The sequence below is a fragment of the Melospiza melodia genome, chromosome 2 (genome assembly GCF_035770615.1).
Source record: "Melospiza melodia melodia isolate bMelMel2 chromosome 2, bMelMel2.pri, whole genome shotgun sequence".
Taxonomy (NCBI): domain Eukaryota; kingdom Metazoa; phylum Chordata; class Aves; order Passeriformes; family Passerellidae; genus Melospiza; species Melospiza melodia.
This window is the reverse complement of record NC_086195.1, coordinates 65543582-65565362: the sequence shown is the minus strand read 5'-3', so window position 1 is coordinate 65565362 and position 21781 is coordinate 65543582. Positions and strand designations below refer to the sequence as shown.

The 21781-nt window shown below is 45.8% G+C and overlaps 1 protein-coding gene across 1 annotated transcript; it reads left to right on the top strand.

Moving 5' to 3' along the window:
* The first annotated feature begins 976 nt into the window (after positions 1-976).
* On the top strand, positions 977-13771 carry MFAP5 (microfibril associated protein 5). Its single transcript, XM_063148646.1, has 9 exons — positions 977-1303; positions 1696-1758; positions 4445-4492; positions 5651-5674; positions 7914-7949; positions 8729-8764; positions 9532-9619; positions 10497-10570; positions 11156-13771. The coding sequence occupies exons 1-9, from the start codon at positions 1042-1044 to the stop codon at positions 11272-11274; spliced, it is 750 nt and encodes a 249-aa protein (XP_063004716.1). The 5' UTR covers positions 977-1041; the 3' UTR covers positions 11275-13771.
* Positions 13772-21781: the final 8010 nt, after the last annotated feature.

The following is a 21781-nucleotide window of genomic DNA, read 5'->3' as shown; positions in this document are numbered from 1 at the left end:
AAGGCATTGTAGGGTTTTATTTTCAGCTTGCAATTAGTTGAGAAAAATGGGGATACCAAGCTACCAGGATGAGCCTTAGGGGACACAGCTTTCCCTTACAAGATTTCTGTCTTTCATTGCTGTATGAGATAGGGAACTGGGGGTATTTCCTAGCCTTCTCCTTGACTCCAGGACTGAGATTGTGTCTTAAAGCTCACCCAGTGCCTCCTCAAACCCAGCAGAGTTGTTACAGAAGTAGTAAAGGGAAAAGAAGGCAGTGAAAGCAACAGAAGGAGGTCAGATCCCGGGGCTGTTGGAGGAAGGGTTAGGGGAGACTGGCTATTCCAGTGGGACTTGTGGGGCTTGCACCTTCGTCAGTCATAAAATGCACCGTGCTTGGAGGCACAGGGGAGCCAGGAGGATGGCAGTGAAGGTCAGGTCTCATTCATCGTCTTCCTTCTCCGTTTGTGTCTCTCTCATTTTCCTAATTTTTTTTTTTTTTTTTTTTTTTTTTTTTTTTTTTTTGCCTGCCTTTCTCGGGCCAGAACGGCAGCGGCGCTGCAGGACGAGCCCCGTGGCCCGTGGCCGGTACCTGTTCCCGTTCCTTGTGCTCCCTGCCCGCCCCGAGCCTGGCGCAGTGGGAAGCCCAGTCCCTCCATGCGGCCGGGAAGCGCCAGCGAGGCAGCGGGGCGATGTCCCCGCTGTCGCTGCCCTCCGGTGGCCCTGCCAGCCCGCCTGCCCCCGCCACCGGCCCCGCTCGGTGCCGCGGCGCGGGGAGAACCCGGGCGCGTCCTGCGGGAGAACGGGATGCGGGCTCCGCATGTCCCTGTGCCACAGGCAGCCAGGGAAACGGGGAAGGGCAGCGGAGCGCTGGGTGGGGACTGGCGGCAGCTGAGTCGGGAAATGTGGCTGGAGGTAGCGGCCTGAGGAGAAGCCGGGCTGCGCAGAAGGGCAGGGCGAAACGGGACACCAGAGTGCAACGCAGACCCAGGAATCCATCCCTGGTGCTGGGCCATCCTGGGGGAATGGGAGGAGCCCCTTTGGAGGACAATAAACTCTGGAATGAGGGTGTGGGCTGCTGCTCCTCGCTCCCCCCCTCATTCCACATGCATGATGATACCATATCCCTCCATCTCGCTGGCTTCTTGGGGTTTTTTTTTTCTTTTTTTTCTCTTTTCCCAGAAATTGTATTTTGAAGACAACGAAAAGGAGAACGTGTTCTGGGTGTGGCTGCATGTGATTTACCCAATAGCCAAACTGGGGGGGCGCCGAAGGGGAAAAGCAGAGCGTCTGCTGCTGAAGGGAGTGGAAGCTGAGGGCTGCAGTAAGTGATGGGGACCCTGTCTTTTCTTTCAGTGCTCCTCGAAATAACTGAAGAGTAGAAGAGAATGGAGGGAGAGAACGTGGGGGAAACTTTCCGTTGCATGCTGAGGGTGTGTGTGGAGCAGGGCTTAGCCATCCAATTGGGAAAAGAGATGGGGACTCGAGAAAGGAGGTGGGAAAGAGAAGCAAAGCAGGTGGTGTTATAAGTTCAGTCCAGAATGTTTCAGAAATAACTGGGATACTGGCCACATGAGGAGGGAGACAGGAGGGAGGCTGGGAAGACCAAATGGTCTTGAGAAGAAAATGGATACAAGCAGCAAAGTTTCTGAGGTGTAGGGAAGGGTACACCAGTTCCTCTTTTAGCTTTCCTCTGTTCTCTCCTGCACTCCACAGGGATGAAGACCTCTGGAATCCGTATACTGTTTTGTGTCTTAACACTCTTCTTGTCCCCAGCTGGTGAGTCCTTATGCCCTGGGGAAGGATTTCTTCCCCACCTGAGCCCTGCTGAGTTTCCTACACAGAATAATGTGCAATGATCTAAGGACAAAGGCAAAGATATGTAGAGGGGTGGAGAAGGGGGAAAGACTGAACAGGAAAGGCAAGGTGAATATGGGATTGTAAGGAGAAATTTAGGAACTGGAAACAGTTTCCCATCTGTGACACTCTCCAGAAAGTACTGGGAGTCACAAGAGACAAAGGTCCACAGCTTCTACTCTAGGTATGTTACAGTAAGCAAAACATCCAGATCAAACTGAGAAAGAGAGTTAGGTGTGCTTTGTGCTTACTGCTTTACCACCTGTGTATGCCTGATCTGTAGGACATTTCCCAGTGCTCTGCAAAATTTGTTCTGTCACAGTTGTGACATGTTTGGTGTCACTAGCAGTTCCTGCTGGAATGACCTCATTCCAAGCCGCCACTCAGCTGCTGGGAGGTTTTGTAGTATTTGTACAGCTGTTTTGAGAAACCTCACCTCTGTAGTTCAGACCGTTTTCTGCTTTTGGTGGTGGTGGTGGTTGTTATTCTGTTTTGTGTCTCCATTACTTTGTTTTCTTGGAGATACTTTGGCAAAAATTCAGATCAGTTTTTTTTTTTTTTTTTTTTTTTTAAGCACAACAACAACAACAACAACAAAAAAGAATAAAACAAGAGGGTAGCATCAGACATTATAGTCAGAAGACTCAGGACAGATAGTGAAATATTAATTTCAGTGAATCGGCAAAGCCTTGTCCAGGAAAGACTGTATGTATCACTTTCAAACTAGGTTATTCTAATACCCTCCTTGATCCTGATTCTGCTCCAAATAGCCCTTTTTCCTTTAAAGGTGCTCCATAAACAATGTCATGTTTATGACTGTGAAGCAGGGAGGTGAGGCATCCAAGAGATGAGCTTATAGGTGGGCTACAATTTGAAACAGGGAAAAAAAAGCCGTGGTTTTTATTGTACATGAAGAAAGCCCGAAAAGAATATTTCTTACTCTTGAGTATTTTGTTTTAGCACTTCTCTTTGGGTTTGTTTGTTTTAACTTGGAAAATAACAGGAATCACCAGCTGGTCTCTCATTGTTTCTTTTGATTTTGGGTAAGTTACAAATTTGGTGGGTTAAGGTTGTAGTTCTAGATCTCAAGGATGAATTTACTGCAGCTTGGATAAGAAAGTCCAGTTGTTTATAAGGCTTGTTTATTGGGTACCATAGTAATTATAAATTGAAGTGATTGAAGGTGGATAAGAAAATCAACCTTTTTGTCCTTGCCTGGTATGCAGAGATTTCACTTCACTTATGTCCTTTTGTTTTAGAGTTGGATTGGTTTTCTATTCAACCCCTAGGGGGAAACAAGATTTGTAATAGCTGACTTTTCAAAGTTAGGAAAAGGGGAAGAGCCACCCTGTCTTTTCTACACATCTCTTCAAATCCAGCACTGCTGGCTTCTGCAATGGTTTCAGGATTTTCATCCTTCCTTTTGCATCAGTAACAAATGAGAAGGTGCTCAACACCATTTTCTTTCCCACTTGTTTTAATTGAGAGATTATCCAGAACAGGGGAATTTTTGGGCTGTATTAGATTGTATTCTGAAGTTATTATGCATGTCTGGCCCTTCCTGGGTTAATCGCCAGCAGCTGGCAGCTGGGTGGGGAACAGAATATCAGGGTCCAGTAATTCCTGTAATGCTGTAGAGCAGGATTATGTAGGGGTCCCAAGAGACCCTCTGTGGCCTGCAAGTAACTGCCCTTGGAATGTGGAAGAGCTATGACAAAAACTCCAGACCTGATAGTTTTACCCACACAGTGCTCCCTCCCATTAAGAGCAGAAAGCTGCAGGCTGAGGCCGCAGGATGTAGTGGGATGTGCTGGTTTTTGGGCTGGTCATGCACACATTCCTGCAGTGCCCCAGATCACTGGCTTTTTCCTGCCAACTCCTTCCTTCATCCCACCCCAGTTATGCAGACATTTCCCTTGTCTGTGGCTAGCAGGAAATATTTTCCTATTCCTGGCTGCTCTAAGGAAGCTGCTCTGTCACCCTTTATATTTAAACAAACAAACAGTCTAGCCCAGCTTCAGTTCCTTCCATGTAGTATGCACAGCCAAGCCTTCATCATTCGTCTTCTCCGGTTCACCCAGAGGCTGAGAGGGGAAAGATTGTCTGCTCTGTGCTCCATACCCAGGCTGGATGATTTGCCTAAGGAGCTACAAAACCTGCAGTCTGCTTTTTACTGTACCAATGACTCAACCCGTGCCCTCAAGTGAATAATTTCCATGACTCAGTTTCCTCTTTTATAAAATAGAGATAGGGATTTTGCTCAGCCTCCAGAGCAGGGAGGCCACATTGATTTTTTTTTTTTCAAAATGCATCAAATGAGGTTTCAGAAGGGCAAAGTCTGGTAGCAGATCTGGAGGTATTTACTAACTTGTCCCTGTGCCTAGCCATTGCCCCTGGTGGAAGCAGCAGGGATAGGATCAGGACCTGCTGTATCCACGAGCCTTTAAACAGCAAACGCAGCTAGCAGTGGAGGCTGAGGCTGAGTAGAGAGCATTGCTCCCTTCAGCAGAGGGCAGTGGTGTCTCCTGGATAGATAAACATTAAAATTTCACAAAACCTGCAGACTATAAAAATCTGTCTTTTGTTACACCCCTCTCTTCTCTTGCAGACTGGTTTCCATGGATGGTCAATGGGCAAGAACCAGAAACTGCTACTGGTAAGTATTACAGGCATGTTAATGTGCTGAAGATTGCTCATGTGACCCACTTGTCCTGTGGAGTTACAGCCTGTTTACTAGAAAATACTGTTCTCTGTTTCTTTGTCTCTGATATTGCAAGCTTACTTTTCAGTGAAGATTAAACAGGTTGCCCAAGGCATGATGCTTGGTGTTACATGCTCTATACAAATAATTCTTTAGTGCAGGGGTCCTGAACACTTAGTTGAAGGGTACAAAGTTATGTTCACAGTCAAGGGTTGTAGGAGGTCCACAAAAGCTGGTACATCTTCAACCATGAGATGCTTGGGGAACTCTACTGCTGCTCAGAAAAATCCTAAGGAGAATCGTGCACAAATGGCATGGTGCTCTAGTAGTGAGGCCATTGGGAAAGGATATTGACTGATCTTCTTACTGGCTGTGTTGTTGGGGGTGAATTGATTTATCCTTCTGGACCTTAATCCATTTTTGCCATATGGTAAGATAAGATGAATGTACATTTGCATCATGCTTCAGCACCCAAAAGGACCACAAGGGCTTGTCTTTTCTTCAAACCCGAAGCCCCTGGCTAAGCCTGCAGCCATCTCCCAGCTATGATCCTATGATATGTAATATCTGCAGTTTCCCAGAAAACTATTCAGAACCCAGGTCAAAACATGTCCTCCAAGCATCCTTTCCTTCATGCTTTACCTCTCTACCTCAGCTTTGCCATCAATTGCTTTTCAAAGAAACTCATCCACTGATGAATTTCTGCAGTCAAGGCTAGGTTTTGGGGTTGCCTCCCTCCTTCTGTGCCATGGGCGCCCTCAGCTGTTTGTCCCTAGTGCTGCAAGACCCCTCAGCACCTTCATTTCAGAAGTCTTTCCTTCCCATCAAGTTGCCAACAGCAGCCATATCTGAGAAGTCAAGATATGCCTCCAAAATACACTGAGGGTTGATACAACATGTGCACTAAGAAATCCAGTCCCAGTCTAGCCACCAGAAAGGGGTGTGGATACGGGCAGGTTGGGGGTACTGTGTTTGATTATGTGTTTGCTGGGTTGGATCCCACTGTGTCATGAGCTTGTGATGGCAGGAGAGGTAATTCAAGCTGGCTATGGCTGGCTGTGTAAGGGACCATAAAGTAAAGAAAAGCTTATTCAAGGACATTCTCTTTTCCAGGTGGAGTTCCCCCTGACAGCTCTGGTAAGCTCCAATCTCTTGGCATCTTCATGCTTCTTTTTCCCTTTTCACCACTGCTGCCTAGGCAGCCACAGAAATTACCCATTATGCCCAGAAACTCCTCATCCCACTTCTGAGTTGTGGCAGCATTCTTCCAGCACTTATGGCTGTCTGGGAGCCCTTTTCGTGCTCCACACAGGGAGATGAATTTAGGGTAACTTAATGGTCTATTCTCCAAGGAAATGCCAATCTCACTTTATGTACCCGGGCTCCCTGAAGAGGTTTCCACTGCAGGAAGCCATGAAATTTAAAGCTCACACATCCTTGGCTCCCAGAGAAGGTGGCAGGAACAAACAGACTAAATGATGAGGGTGAGAAATTGGACAGGTTCAAACTGGGACACAGGCTGTGTGTGTGTCTCTCCTGACTGGTAGCAAATGTGCTTCAGTTCTCAGGAGACAGAGGTGCCAAAAATCTCCTGAAAGTAGTAGAGCCAACCCTGAGCATTGTTGGAGTGGGGAAGTGGAAATTCTGTTCTTTCAGTACTGTCTGCCCCACCGTGCCTGCAGCTGTGTCACAGGGGGGCAGCAAAATGTCTGTGAAGGGATGGGTAGATGGAGCACTTGGAAGACAAGCACTTAGAGCATGCAGTGCGTGTCCTTAGAGAGTGGAGATGGCCCCAGGAGATGGACACAGAGCTGATGGCAGTGTAGGTAATTCCAACAATGGGAAATGGAGGAAAAGAGAGGCTCAAGAAGGAGCCTCCCCACTTTTTCCAACCCCACTCTGAGTTCAAATCTGTCACCACTGGCCTTGGGGATGGTTTCTCTGTCTGCTGGAGCAGTGTTTCAAACACATCCCTCTGAGGTGGTGAAGACCAGGCAGGGCAGGGAGAGGGAGAACACATGAGGTCGATGCTATGGCTCAGAGAGAGGCAGCTGTGCATGGCTGTTTCTGGGGAGTGTGCTCTGAGTGTATGGGAACTCATCTGAGAGTGGTGTCTTGTTCTCTAGAGCATCAGCTCCACAGTTTGTCCTCTGCCCTGACTCTGCTCATCTGCTGGCTGCAGTATTTGTTGTGGGTCAGACTGCCATGAGACTGAGTCAAGAGGCCAGCTGGACATGTAATTAGGATAATTGAAAACTGCAGATGAGTCAATAGGAATATATTTAAGGAATATAATTAAGACAGTAAAAGACTGCATATTTTGGTTAAGATCTTAAATAAGTTAAATAGTTAAGTTAGAAATGTGGCTAGCAAGAATCATGTACCCTAGTTAAAGTGTGACAAAGATATCCAGAAGTAAAGCTAGGAATGAGAGGGGATAGACAGAGTACTGTAGAAGGGCAGAAACCATAAAAATAACTGGCCTCTAAGAATAATCAAACAAGAAGGGCTTGGACCGTGACCAGCAGGTGAAAACGTCCTGCCAACCGGACACAGGTGAGGAGTTCACCATGAGGAAGGTGGCTTTCTTCCTCCCAAATGCCCACTCCCTTATTTCAAAATCCCACTGACCAAATTAAGAGGATACAATTGCCCAGCTGTGATAGATATTCAGCTAATTATAATATGAAATGGGCAGGTAATGATTATGTATCAGGCATCCATAGAAACCACATGAATATATAAAACCTTTCTTAGATAAATAGAGAACAAGAGTCTGTGATTCCTCCTTGCACGTGCCTTTAGAAATTATACCACATGTAATAAATACCCTTCTTTTCAACTTTAAGTAGTTGAAGAGTCATTTCTCCATGCTTCAAGACAACACTGAAGAGGAAAGTGGAAGCACAATTTTGTATCTACAAGATGTATGATCTTTGTGGTTGGGATGGGAGGTGAAGCAGCTGTGTTCAGCATATGAGGCCTGACAGTCTGTAGGAAGGTAGATAGGACTTAGTGTCCAGACCAAACTGGTGGTGACTGACCTACATCTAAAGAGTAAAAGAGTAAAAGTGAAGCCTTTACTGCAAACTTGGGCTTCAAAATGCTTACCCAAAACTCTTCACAAAGGATGTGCCATTGGGACCCATCTTTGCTCTGCAGCATCCTGTCAGCTCGAGCACACCCAGCATATTTGCAGGGAAAGTCTGCAGGTACTCTGACAAATCAGATAATAACAACACCACAGTCAGCATTGCCTATGAACCAGATGTGAGATGGCTGCTAGTCAGGACTGGTAAGACATCAGCAGAGCACTGGCAGGAGGAAAGAGACTGTAAGCTCAAATTAAGATCTTCCAGTACATCTCTTTTTCCAGGTGCAGCTGCCACACCACCTGTGCCTCTTCCTCCTGGTGAGTTTATTCTCAGTTTGCAGACGCATGTTGTGGACCCTCCTCCCTCTCCTCACACAGTCCCTTACACACCTGGAATCCTGCCTTCTCTGACTGCCCCTAAGCCCCACACTGAAAAGATTAATTCTCTTTAACACACATGTTTTGTTAATGCTTCTGGCTAACACTCTGGCACCTGAGCAGAAGCAGAAGCCCCCTGTAATTGCTCATAAGAACTTGCCCCTGGCAGTCAGTTCTCTGAATTCCTTTCCGGTTTGTTACTGGGTAAATTATAAAATGTACTGGTTTGCTGTGGTACAGAGGGGTTACTTTATCAGAGGGAGTAACAAACCTGCCTCTTTTTGACCCCTTGTCATGGACATTAAAGAGCCAGTGGTGTTGGGATGCTGTTTCTTAAAGGTGTGTGTCACTGTTCCTTATGAAGGGCAGTCACAAAGTCCTTCACCTCTTGACTCCATAAAGGGTAACTGCAGCAGCTAAAGAAATTTACCTGGCCTTTTAAGTCAGAATGTCCATACACTGTAATTTTCAACAGTAGTGGTAATGCTCTATGGGAAAGATTAAGCAAATTTTTAGCATTGTTGACTGCATAGCTGGCACTAGACTCAGATTGGATTTTTACTTTATGGTTTCATGTCAGTAACAATGAAATCTCTTTCCACATTATAAGTTACAATAGAAGGCTCTTAAAAGAGTTTTCCAGATATATGTTTTGATTAAACTGCTTCCTAGGAAGGAACCATGGTAAATAACTAACTTTGCTACCCTCTGTCTTCCAGTTCAGTCTGACAGCGAAACAGCCACGGCTTCATCAGGTGTGTTTTAAGTTTGCTGCCTGCACCCTCTCCCAGACCCACTTTCACCCACCCTGTTAGCTCTCCAGAGAAGTTCTGGCTGGGCACACAGCTCTGTCTCCTGGAAAATTGCTTTAAATTGTTCCTTGAGTTAGAAGTACTGGAGAATGATGGTAGTGAAAGCTGAAGCCTTCTCCTGGATGGCATTCCTGGAAAGGGAGGAGCTGGCAGATCAGCAGACCAGATAAAATGGATCAATATTGTGTCAGTTCCAGTGGCCAAGACCTGGCATTTCAGAATGATGTGCAAGAAAATCCATTGTATTGGACAGTAGTAGAAGAATTGTAGTAGAAAATCCATTCTAGTTAGTTACAGGGTTGATTGTCTGGAAAACTAGGAACTAGATTTGCGTCCTGAAATGCGATAATTGCACATCTATTAGAACCCATGTCTTAAATATGCAACTAAAATTTACATTTTGTTTATCTGTGTCTGTCCCCTTTACAACATGTGCCTTCTGTATTCTGGGTGTCCAGTGGGCTTGGTTTGCATTTCACTCAACTTTCCCTTCCTTTTGTCTTGTGGGGCAAGGGGATCAGAAATGGCTGCACTATTTTCCTCTTCTTTAAACCAGCCCCATCTCTCACAGGAGAGTGACAATAGAGGCTGGGGTCCTCCCCTAGAAGCCTGGAGGACTGTACCTAGTGATGAGGTTGTATCTGTGCCTGAATGAGTGCACCTGGCCATGATGCTGGGTTGAAGCTCCGTGTTTGTGTGTGTGTTCTCAGACTGCCGTGAGGAAAAGTTCCCCTGCACGCGCCTGTACTCTGTTCACAAGCCAGTAAAGCAGTGTATCAGCTACCTCTGTGTTACAAGGTAAGAAACCAGCAGTCCCTAAGAAAAGCGCTCGAAACTGCTCAGAAATGGTAGGTCTGGTTCAAAAATTGTTCCTTTTGAAGACTAGAGGTTTTCTCTGGGAACCTGTTGGTGAGATGAATCCTGTCCCCAGAGCTTCCTTTTAGGGTAATTGTTCAAAACAGCACAATGGCTACAGTCTGTGCAGCACTAAGGAGCTGTAATATGCCCCATATTGTAATCCATATTTAAGGTATTTGGTCATTTATAAGTCCATGAAAATGATCAGAGGTATGGAACACCTCTCCTACAGACAGACTGAGAGACCTGGGATTATTCAGCTTGGAGAAGAGAAGGCTCCAGGGAGAACCCATTGCAGCCTGCAGTGCCTAAAAGGAGCTTATTAAACAGAGAGAGAGCAACGTTTTACATGGGAAAATAGTGATAAGACAAGGGGGAATGGTTTTAAACTGAAAGAAGAGAGATTTAGATTTGTTGTCAGGAAGAAATTCTTTACTCAGAGGATGGTGAGGCACCACTGACACAGATTGCCCAGGAAAGTTGTCAATGCCCCATCTTTGGGAGTGTTCAAGGCAGGGACTGATGTGGGGCCTTGAGCAACCTGACCCAGTGGGTGGCATTCCTGCCCAAGAAAGTGAGTTTGGAACTAGGTGATTTTCAATGTCCCTTCCAACTCACTCTGTCCTATGATTCAAAGATTTCATTAAGTCTTTACAAAGATTACTTTCCTATTGAGCAGCCTTATTCTTGGCTAAGAAATAAAAAAATAATTAGGATTTGCCTGCTCACTAGTGAATATACATGTTTATTCCCTGTTCCCCTCATTTGTTTCTTTGTGTCCCCGTGCCTTCCTTTGCTGATCCCGGCAATGCCGCAGTGTGCGTCGCATGTACGTAATAAACAAGGAGGTGTGCACTCGCATTATCTGCAAGGAGAACGAGGTCATGCAAGGTGAGTGGGATCACAGGCTAGCTAGAAGGACACCTGCAGCCATCTGATAGAGTCTCCAAGCTAACTAGTTGGCTTAGACCCTGATCCACATGCAATATCTTCCCTAGACTTTGAAAGAGCTCTGATGCAATGCAGTCTTGGACATAATACACATGCCATGATAAAAAAACTGGGAAGTAGATACTGTGGTACTAAAAAATATGATAGCTCTCTATTCCTCAATCTTGATCATGGTCTAGTAGTCCCAGACACACCCTTACTCAAAGTTGCACTCTTTTGAGGTTAAAGAGTAAATCTCAGTATTTCTGTTCATGAATAGAAGCAGGATCCAGTCGAGATTTTTTATGCAATCTTTGTTGCAGCAAAATACAAGTGGTTTTAACATGTAATGTATATGCATAAAGCCAGAAGGAAATTAATAAAAGCCTAAGGACTTGCTTTGCTTGCCTCATGTATATGAGGATTGAGCAGTTTCAACAGCCTCTGTAGATGCAGTGAAGGATGTGCCTCTAACTATTCTGCTGGAGAAGAAATGGAAGGAAGCTTTGATTATCTGTCAACCTGTGTGTGTGTGCTTGCCTTCAGATGAGATCTGCCGCCAGCTGGCTGGCCTTCCTCCTCGACGCCTCCGCCGCTCCGGGCAGCCCCTGCCTCTCCCTTGCAGACAGCTCCTGGAGCAGCAGCGCAGGCCTGATGCTCTGTGAGCACCAACTGTAGGAGAGGAGAAGGAAGAGAGAGAAGAGAAAGCATTATCCACTACCTACAGTTCAAGACAAGTGCTTCTTGTTTGTGATTCCCCCGTTATTTCCTTGCTTCTGTGCCTTCTTCTACATCCTCTTCTTCAGGTGCTGCAGGGCACAGAGTATCCTCTCTGCCAATCTGTCATGGTAGCTGTTGTCATCTTTATAATCTATTACTAGGACAGGGGACTCTCTCCTCTTTTCTCTCACACTCTGCCTGGCAAGCTGTGAGCTGCTCATTTCCCAGAGGTCCTTATAAATGTGCTGCACCTTCTCTTGCTTTGCCCCTGGAGAGACCCAGAAATGGGGACAGGATGAAGTCCTCCCAATGGTACAGATGCCTTAAGCTACATCTCATCTCACCTTCATGCCCTAGGACTCCTGCCCTAAATTTCTTGCCTGGCATCAGCAGGAGCTCAGATGTGGTTGGTCAGCCTGAGCCTCTCAGATTCTCCCAAGCCACTGAGTTTGTTGTGTGATAGCACATTCTCCTCCTTGTGTCTGCTGGCCTCAGGGAAGTGACAGAACTGGGAGATGAGCTATGAGCTGTCCTGAACCCAAGGCACCCCTCACTGGGTGGCAACAGATCATTTATAACTACCTCTGGGAAGTTTTTGACTCAAGCCCATTGCCTCCCTCACACACATCTCCTACCAAAAGGAAAAAATCTGGATTTAGTATGGCATTATATTTTTCTCAAAAAGATTATGTTGGATCAGAGTGCTGCATCTCTCCTCTCCTCTCCTCTCCTCTCCTCTCCTCTCCTCTCCTCTCCTCTCCTCTCCTCTCCTCTCCTCTCCTCTCCTCTCCTCTCCTCTCCTCTCCTCTCCTCTCCTCTCCTCTCCTCTCCTCTCCTCTCCTCTCCTCTCCTCTCCTCTCCTCTCCTCTCCTCTCCTCTCCTCTCCTCTCCTCTCCTCTCCTCTCCTCTCCTCTGTTCTTGTCCCTCCTTTCCCACTGAAGCCATCTCTTGATGCCCATTCCAGGCAAGTTTCAGGGAGCAGTAATTACAGCTGCCTCCACTCCTAAGCCCAAGAAAGCCCATGAAGAACCTGTGTGACCTGACATTACTGAGACCTTGCAATGAATTTTCTTGTCTTGGTGTCTTGTCTTGGTCTGGCTACCTCCACACTCTCCAGTTGCTGTGCCTGCTTTCAATCTCCAGTTGAGTTCCTACCTCCTGACCTGGAAGCTCCTGCACAAAGCAGGAGGGAGTTGCAAGTTGGAATTGGGTGTGGGAGCAGAATCATTATCTGGGATTGCTGTTTATCTGGCACCTGGGATTTTTCTGCAGAATCTCTGACTGTGCTGACCCGCACAGGGCCAGGTGCTGATGGGGAAGGTAAACATATCTGCAGGTGTAAGTGCTTTTACAGGCCAGCCTGGGCAGAAGAATTCACTGTGGCAGCACTGGATGTCTGGTCTGCTTGCAGACTTCGTTTTCTAGGTATATGGAGAACATTTCCAGGTATATGGGCAGTTTTTGTGATGAGACCAGGTAGGGTAAGCAGGGAAGAGCAGTCTGAATTGCACTAATCACTCCATGTGACTCTTAGTGGCATGATTCTGTGGGGCACCAGAGGATCAGCAAGACCCTGTCTCTAGGATCTCTGTGTTGTTCCCAAGTAGCTGAAAGCCAGCTTGCTAGATTTGGCATTCAGTCCCCTCACATCATCTGCTGAACCCTTCAGGCTTGCAGGAGCACTGCCCTGTTGCACAGAGCCAGGGTCACACAGTTCTGGGGACAGTTTGCTGCACAGAGGCAGATGTTTGGGAAAAAGAGCCAAAACAATTAGTGTAGGACCATCTTGCCAGGACCTGCATTTCTGCTGTATGCAGCAAGAAGCTGGTCACATCCTCTGTGGGGGGGAAGACACCCCCAAAAATTAGCCTTAGATGGGCTAAATCTCTATATCCAATGTACAGGAGAAAGAATTCCAAATCATGCAGTGACCAGAATTTTATCCTACATATGGGAACACTGCACTGCTACTCAGAGGGTGATGCTCCTCGCGAGTACTCCAGGCTCATGAGACTAGGAATGAAGGAGGGATTTCTTTGTACTGAGAGGGTGCACATTTCTGTAGAGAGGAGGGTACTGAGAGCTTGATCTCAACGACATTCAAGCCACTGTCTTCCATGCCACAGGGATACCTGTGAAAATTTCCTGTGTGGAGGAAGGTAGGATGGAGATGGATCTTGGAAATTGGACTGGGTCAAGTCTGTTCTCTGTATTTAGAGGTGAATATTCGTCACTATAGATACATAACTGGGTAACATAGCTACTGTACAGCATATAGAAATTTAACTTTCATACAGGTTGGGAAGTGGTTAGAAGCCTTTCTGTTTCTTGCTTTCAGCAGGGACAGGAAGAGGTGCTCCTGTCCAGGAGAACACTGTTTTAATGGTAGAGTCTATATAATCCATATTAAAAGAAAATTTATTTCTTGTTATTCTTGGCAAATCTCATGTGTTTGGGTTTATTTGTCTCTTGCTGTATTTCCTCCAGATTTGTGGGGAGACTTGAATCCATATAAAATCTATCATTTGGAACCTTTTACTCCCTGCTAGCCTAGTCCTCTGCTGTCACCCTCCTCTCACTCATGAATCACAGCTCATGGGAGTTCCTGGGAATGCTTTTTTTTCCTAGAGAAATATAACATTTTCTCCAGCATTTTTTTTTTACCATGGATAGCTGTGCTAGATTTTCCTGACAATTGTTAGCTGCTGAACACAGGGATAACTCCTCCCAGCCTGTGAAATTTGTGCTGAGGACACATCTTTTTACTATACACATGCCATGACTTTCTGGTGGAGAATTAACATGTCCAAATAAAATGGCAAGATGACTGAAATAAGAGAAAAGCTGTAATAAATATCACATAAGCAGCAAAAAACTTGTTCACTACAACCATTTAACTCAACAATGGGAATAACTGAGAGACCACATTAAAAATTACACATCTAGGTCAAAAAGATTAGGAAATTTTCCTTTTCATTGATTTTCTGACTTTTTCATAGTTTCATCAGGCATTGACTGTACATCATATTTAGGTTGAAAAGATGAAGCACTAAGATGTGGGGACTCTGAACAGTGCAAGTGCAAGCAGTCAAGTCTGCATTTAGATGGTATTTCTAGAACAAAAGTGGCTGTGGGCCAAATTACCCATTAAGCTGCCTCTGAGAGTGCCCCATAGATCTTCAGGACTAAACCACACAACGCAGATTATTGCACAACACTCTACTCCCCTTCCTGGCTGAAGCTGTGGTGTCCTGATCTCAGAGTGCTGTGGTGGGTACAGCCCCAGCCCCAGTGGCTGGAGACACAGCTCCCTCCTACACAGGCCAGAGCCTGCTCTGTCTCATAAACTCAGCCTTTGCAGTGCTCCTGCATTGGCACTTTCCCCTGGCTGTGTGAGCCAAGCACAACATATGCCATCAACTCTTTGTAATTCAGCTTATTCTTCCTTTTCCCTTACACTAGAGTCGGCCCACACTTCACTGGCGCTTGTCCCATACCCAGATTTATCACCTCTGCCACTCCAACCTGAATTGCCACAATATCTGGACAGCACTTTCTCTTGCAAGCTAGGGAAGTGGTTTTAAATACGCCTCCAGGTAGGTGTGCTGCTTATGCAGTTGGGCTAGCCACAAAGAAAGCTGACAGAGCCCTGTTTTTAGAAGCATGATTCTGCATTTGTGGCTGATTTTCACAACCTCTCCTGACCTGGAGCAGGATTTAGATGCTCTGTGGTCGCTTCCCACACAATGGCTGTTCCTCCTGCTCTTGCTGTCACAGCTCCCCAGTACCGATCTGTGTGACCAGTTTGAAGGCTGCTGGTTAAAGCCTGTGCTCCAGTGTCTGCTCCCCAGTTTGAGGCAGTGCCGCACTGCTGGGCATGGGGGGCTAACAAGCATGGGAGGGCTGTTGGGAGCAGCTGACATGTCACCTAGAAGCTCCTGAAACTTGTTGCCTCAATCCTGTCCTCAAGAGCCCACAGTGTGAACAAAGAGCATTGACATCGGGCATCCCAGCTTGGAAGGATCCCGCAGGGATGTACTGCTGGCTGCCGTGTGGGCTTGTCCTTCACAGAGGGGTCTGGTCCTTGCCACCCACCCAAAAAGAGCTCCTCTACTCAGCAAATGGCTGGGTTGAAACCAAAAGAGACTTTAGCTTTAATTTTTCATTTTAATTGTTTGGGCAACTTTTTCTGGAGATAATAAAGTACACTATCCTGTAGTATTGACGCCTGACGCCACATGGTGACATTGTTTGACAGCGCACATTTGTCCAGTTGTGAGCAGCTCCTTGACTGGGGCACAGGAAATCTGAAGTCCAGTTCTGAATCTCTTCACCCCCTGCTCTCTGATCTTTAGCACATTGCCTTTTCTCTCTGTTCCTGCCATCCTTAGGGCCTGTAATGCAGCAAGTTGGAATAAACTCCCACAAAATAGAGAGCTGGATTTTAGTCCCTTTAAAAAGTTATTTAAAAATATGTGGGAAATGCCACAAAGGTATTTGATTGTCTACTTTTGTTATTAGTGTAAGTTATTTTCTCAAAAATAAACATGTTCACTAATGTGAATTGTATCAGTTTAAATACAAACAGCATGTGCTTGTTGCTAGTATGCTGAAGTATATTTAAAAAGTGAATTGTGAAAAACATTCCATTCATTTAATTAATAAATTATCTATCAGAATGCAATTTGGGGCATTTTGCTAAGGTTGCAATTTCCATACAAATACAGCTGGTCACAAATTAGCAAAAAGGTGTGATAGAGAAGCATATGTAATTCAATGTGTCTAACTAATAAGACATGTCAGATCTCACCTGCTTAAATATAAGAATAAATGCTGGTTAAGCTGTTCATTTTTTTAAATAAATGTGGTTATTGAGATAGCATATGTTCCCAGTTAAGATCACAGATAAACTTACATTGAGAGTAAATGTGCAGAGCTAACTTCAAAGCTGCTCAGATTGCTCAGATTGTCCAAGTGAATTCTGAAAAATTCAGCAGGGGATGGAGAATCCACAAGTTGTTCTAATATTGCACCACACTTAAGATGGAGAATAGTTTCCTGATGTCAGATCAGAAATTCCTTTATTGCATCTTTCATCTGCTGCCTCTCTTCTTTTAGCTGTGCATCTCTGAGCAAACTGCCTCCCCTACAATATTGCTGCAGTCAACTGAAGAAAATAACAAGAAGAAACTTTTAATTAATACAAAGCACAAATTTAATTTAATTTAATTTTTAAAACTATTGAAATAAATTCTCTTCCTTTGGGGAAATTGTGCTAAAAAATGCAAAACATTACAAAAAACAGAGGTTTAATTAAAGGATTTGCAGTCTGTGTCCCTGCAGCAGGCCACTTTTTCTATGGTCACACAGCATCTACTTCTTGTGCACCACCTTCTCACCCTGAGGTCACTTTCAATTTCTATGCCTTGGGTTTGTTGCCTTGTGTTTCACGGTTTTGCCCTTAGCTGGATCTTTGCCTCTTTTGGTCTGTCAGTTTTCATATCCTGCAGCTATTTCTTGGCCATCTTGACTTTCCTTGGGACTTTCTTCACAGCCAGAGCTAATCAGGGCTCCTTGGCAGTGCCAGTCCAGGGCCAGGTGGGTCTTGGCCTTTGCTGCCTTCTTGGCACCTTCAAAAGCCTTTCCTTTCTGCCTGGTGCAGTGAGTGTAGTTGCTCCTGAGACTCTCTGTGCTCCGGTGATTTTCTCACCAGCCCTGCTTGAGCCCAGCACTGTCATCACACTCTGTCTCTTTTGGCTCCACTGTCCATCAGCTGCTCTCTGTGTAGTTGCTCATTGGTTTAGCTTAGGAAAGATGTCTGAACTCTTTGTAGCCTCTGCAAACCTCTTTGCCATTTCTGTTCCCTGAGAGTCCCCAGGGGCACTGCTTCATGGTAGATTTTTGCCTCTCCAGTCCAAAAGCTTTGCTGGCCTTGCTCCCTGTTTCCCAAATTGCAACAGGACCAAGCTAGCCACCCTTAAGTAAATCTGCCTGTGCCTTACCTGTACCTGCACAAAAATGATAGAAGAGAGGAGTGGATCTGGGGTCCCCATGTTGAGCACAGACTGGGAAAAAGGAAATTACCTGGCTGTGTATGTGAGTGCAAGATCAAGAGATGCTCGTGAGGACTTCCAGCCAAGGGAACCTTGTACAACTGCAAGGTCCTCAGCACACAACTGACAGCCACGGAACATCCAACACACAGTTTCTTACTGAACTCTCAAGACTCCTGTCTCAGTCTCTCCAACAAAGTACTTCTCCAAAGACAACAGGGAAGTTAAAATCAGGATTTACCACCCAGGCCTCAGTGCAAGCTCTTTTTGCACGGAGTAGCACGACCTGCAGCGCTGCAAAAACATGAGCTAATCGCAGGCAACACTGGTTTGCAAAACCATAACCACAGCTAGGAGGTGAGCCTGAAAAACAGCAGTACAAAACCAAGTTTCTCCCTGTGGCTAGCAGATGACTGCAGAGATATGGAGCCAGTGACTTCCACTGAGGAGCAGGAAAATCTGATTTGAAACAGGGTGTGAGGTGCCCAGAGCAGGGAGCTGAGCTGTAGGAGAGTGGAGCAACACTGGAACAGTGGCTGCAGCTCCCTGGGCATGCAGAGGGTGTTCTCCAGGTCAGCACAGAGTCAGGAGCCACTTGAGATGGGCAGAGCATGCTGGAGGCTGAAGCTGCAGGCGCTGCAATGGCAAGCAGCAGGGTGCAGCAGCTCTGGTAGGTATTCTACCCCCATCTCTCAGCATGGGCAGGGCAGTTCTGCTTTCATCAGAGAGTCTGTTTATCTTAGCATAAATGAGGTAAGCACCCAGCCATGTCACGGCCTCAAGCCAGAAAACACACTTGAGGACATTTAGCATAAGGATGTAGATTTTGGTCACATTTTTTATCTGCAGTCATGATGGGGAAGCCATTCACTAGGTCTCAAACTCCCCAACACTTTCCTGCCTTCGTGCTGGTGATCCCAGGAGGTGTCTGTCTCTGGTAGCAAGGGCTGGAAGTGCTGTGGCCTAGAGACATGGTGGAGGGGACTAATAGAGGCAGGGAGACAAAATAATTGTGGGGTCACAGGGCCAGAATTAAGGATTATTGGTTCCTGTAAGAAGGCCTGGGCTGGGCTGGGCTGGCAGAGAGCTGCAGGGCAGGAATGAGAAGCGCTCACAGGACTGCGGTTAAAAATGTACACTCAATTCTGTAGTTTCACCCTAATTTGCCTTATCCCCCATCACCAAAACAAGCTCAACAGTGAAACAAAAATAAACTGCAGGTCAAGTCTCCAGGTAAAGATTTTGCAGTGCAAGCCTGGAAAGCTGAATTGCTAGTAAAACACACAGTAGCATACAACCTTAGTGCACACTCAGCAGCCAGATGCCCTCAATTCGGCATCAGTGGCAGCATTGACAATCCTGCAGCATGCAGCAATGCAAGTTTTGTAAACTCACCCTCCCACACATCCTGAACTCCTGCCTTTTTTACTTCCCCCTTCCTTCTCATAACCTGGAATCCCTGCTCTTGTCTAATTCAGATGCAGCCTCCGTGACACTCACCCCACAGTGCTTTGGCTTTGCATTTGCAAACCCCAGCACCACACCATCCCTCTCTGGTGAAGTCCACCCCAGGCAGACCACACACACATCCTCACAGCTTTTCTAAATCTCTGTGGTGCTGCACATTCCGCAAAAATCACTGCTTTGTAAAGCAATGGCTGAAACCTCTCCCCAGGCATGGCATCCACTGCTGCATCACAGGAAGAGGTGGCAGCTCTAGGGACAAGGCTCTCTGCCCCATGTCCTAACAGCAAGCTGCTCTATATCTGGTGTGGAGGGGTCTTTTCCACCCAGGACTCCACCCAGGAGTAATGGGAGTGATGTGCCTGGCAGAGGTGCCTGAGCACTACCTTTGTGATGAGTCTGTCATTCTAAGGAGGGTGAGGAATCTTTGTGGAGTGAACACAGTGCAATGTGTGTGTAATAAATAAGCATTTTGATGTATACTCTCAGGCTTAGTATGTGCTCATATTAAGTGAATATGTTCCATGTGTTTATAATAAATAAGCATAACAGCTTATTTGTCTGCCAGTGCCTTAGTGCAAGGAGCTCCACCATTCCCCTGCTCAGCATCTCCATGCAAGTCACCATCTCTGTGGTGCATCAGCACTTGTGGAGCAGAGAAAGTTTTTCTGTTTGAGGTTTTCTCTTGAGGCCAGGGTGAGCAGGTGTCTGCGTTTCTTGTGTTCAGTGCAAAACCAACCAACTGGTGACAGAGGCGCTACTTTCAAAAGGCAATTTCTTAGCAAAGGGTGAATGGAAAAAATAAATATATATTTATAATGGCATACACCAACACATGACTTCCTGTTGACTAAACAAGCAACCTCTCCTCTGATTTGGGGCTAGATAATTTAAATTATTCACTGTATTTTTGCTGTCTAATTTCTTGGTAATTTCCTTTCTGAATCTTTCGTAAAAGTAATGGTGGCATTCCTCTTCTCACCCCACCTTACACCTGACCACTGCTCTTCAGCCAGCATTTATTTCTCTGTTCTCACTCCAAGACAGACAATAAGAGTACAAGAAACCTGAAGGGATGCTAGAACATTCTTCCATGATCCCAAAAAGGTGGAGCAGAGCCTGTTGCTAGATAACAGTGCAAACACAGCAGCACAGAGACCCTCTCCAGCCTTCCCCAGCAGCTTTACCTGACCCGGGCTTTGATCAGAAACCATGATGGAGACATCGTCAGTATTTTCCTCTCCCATCTCCAAAGAGGTTTTCACTGAACAGAAAGGACAGAAAACTGAAGTGGTCAGCATAACCCCTTGGGTATGAGCTCCCAGTCTATGCTTGACACATGTAACAGATTTGGAAATTTACAACCAGGGAGAAAGCTGGACAAGTAAGGAGATGAGAGATCAGCAACCTTTCCACGGTTTTCTAAACTCTTTTTTTTTTTTTTTTTTTTTTTTTTTTAACCAGAGCATGGGCGACATCTGCCAATGAGCAGCATCTTGCTGTGGCAAGAGAGTGCAGCTCCTGTTTTAGGCAGAACTGCGTAGGAACTGAAGGTCCCTCTTGAATTGTCCCCTCTTGAATTGTCCCCTAGACTTGCTACAAGGCCCTAAAGCACATCCACACCAGCAGATTTCTGCTCTGGGGATTAGAGATAGAGGCAGAGAATCTCTGCCACTGACTTTGCGCACTTGCCCCTCACATGTGAAGGAAGTTACCAGTCTAAATGAAGGGCATCAGAAAGCCTCCAGCAGTGCTTAGACTTGAGAGCCTTGCCATTAATTATAGCTGATCTGCTTGTTCGTCCATTCTTTCTTTTTTATCTCTGTGGAGAGCAAAGAAACTCTCAACATTTAGGGGAAAGAGCATGTTTTAAACATGGAAGGACGAATTCCACTTACAGCCAGGACCAGAGAAAGGATCTAGTTATACATTTTATGAGACTTGACATGTAAAACCTTTGAGAAAATAATTTTGCACCAATTAAATTTATGGGGAGGACCAGGCTGGCCATGGAGATATTTTTTGAGTCCTTTCAAAGTAGAAAATTTATATAAAATTTTGTGCAATCTTTTGACTATGAAAATTTGAAAATTGAGAACCAGCACAAGAATAAAGGTGAATTTACTTGATTTATTGAATGAAACACAAATGGTTATGATCTCTAAGAAGCAGATTTCCCAGAGTGTTTTGCTTTTTGTTTTTGCTTTTCTCTTTTTTTTATGTCCTGTGTAACAAATGTGCCCTTTGAATTATTAAAGGAAAATCTAGTATTAAAGTGTGATTGTTGCTCTGACCTAGGAGCTTTGTCACAAGGTGCTACTAGAGCAAAGGCTGAAAGGGGACAGCTGTTTCATTAGCCAGAGTTTTTCTCTTAGGCTCTGTTAAGCAGGACAGGGATTTTCAAGGATTTCAGTCTTTTCTAGCTTTGGTGAAGCATTAGGAGCCAGACCCTCAAGAAGGATAATTGCCACAGCTCTTGAGACCAATGCAGCTGCCAAAATGTGTTCATTGAGTTTGTATCTTACCCAGGCATTTCCCTGAGGAGTAGGACAGCCCATGCCTGGGCTTTGCAGGAGTGCTTCTCCTTTTCCTGTGGAATGCCATGCTCTGTGCTCTCAAAAACAAGTCCTCTCCAAGCACTGGGCTACAGAGTCTGCTCTGTTCTGGCAACTCATCTCTCCTTTGCCTGTTTTTGCATATACTGGTTTCACAAAGCCTCAGCATTCTGAAAACCAGTAAAATTAATAAGGAAAGTAAATCAAGCAGAGAAAAAACGAAGAGCTACCCTAGCATGAGGTAAACAAAAGCGCTGCTGCTCAGCCGTGCCCGCTTGGGGCAGAAGCGGAGCCGAACGTGCCCTGGCTGCCTCCGGGCGCCCTGGCCAGCCCAAGGCACTGCCCCAGCCTCGCTGCCCTTCAGCCCTGCACAGGGGCTG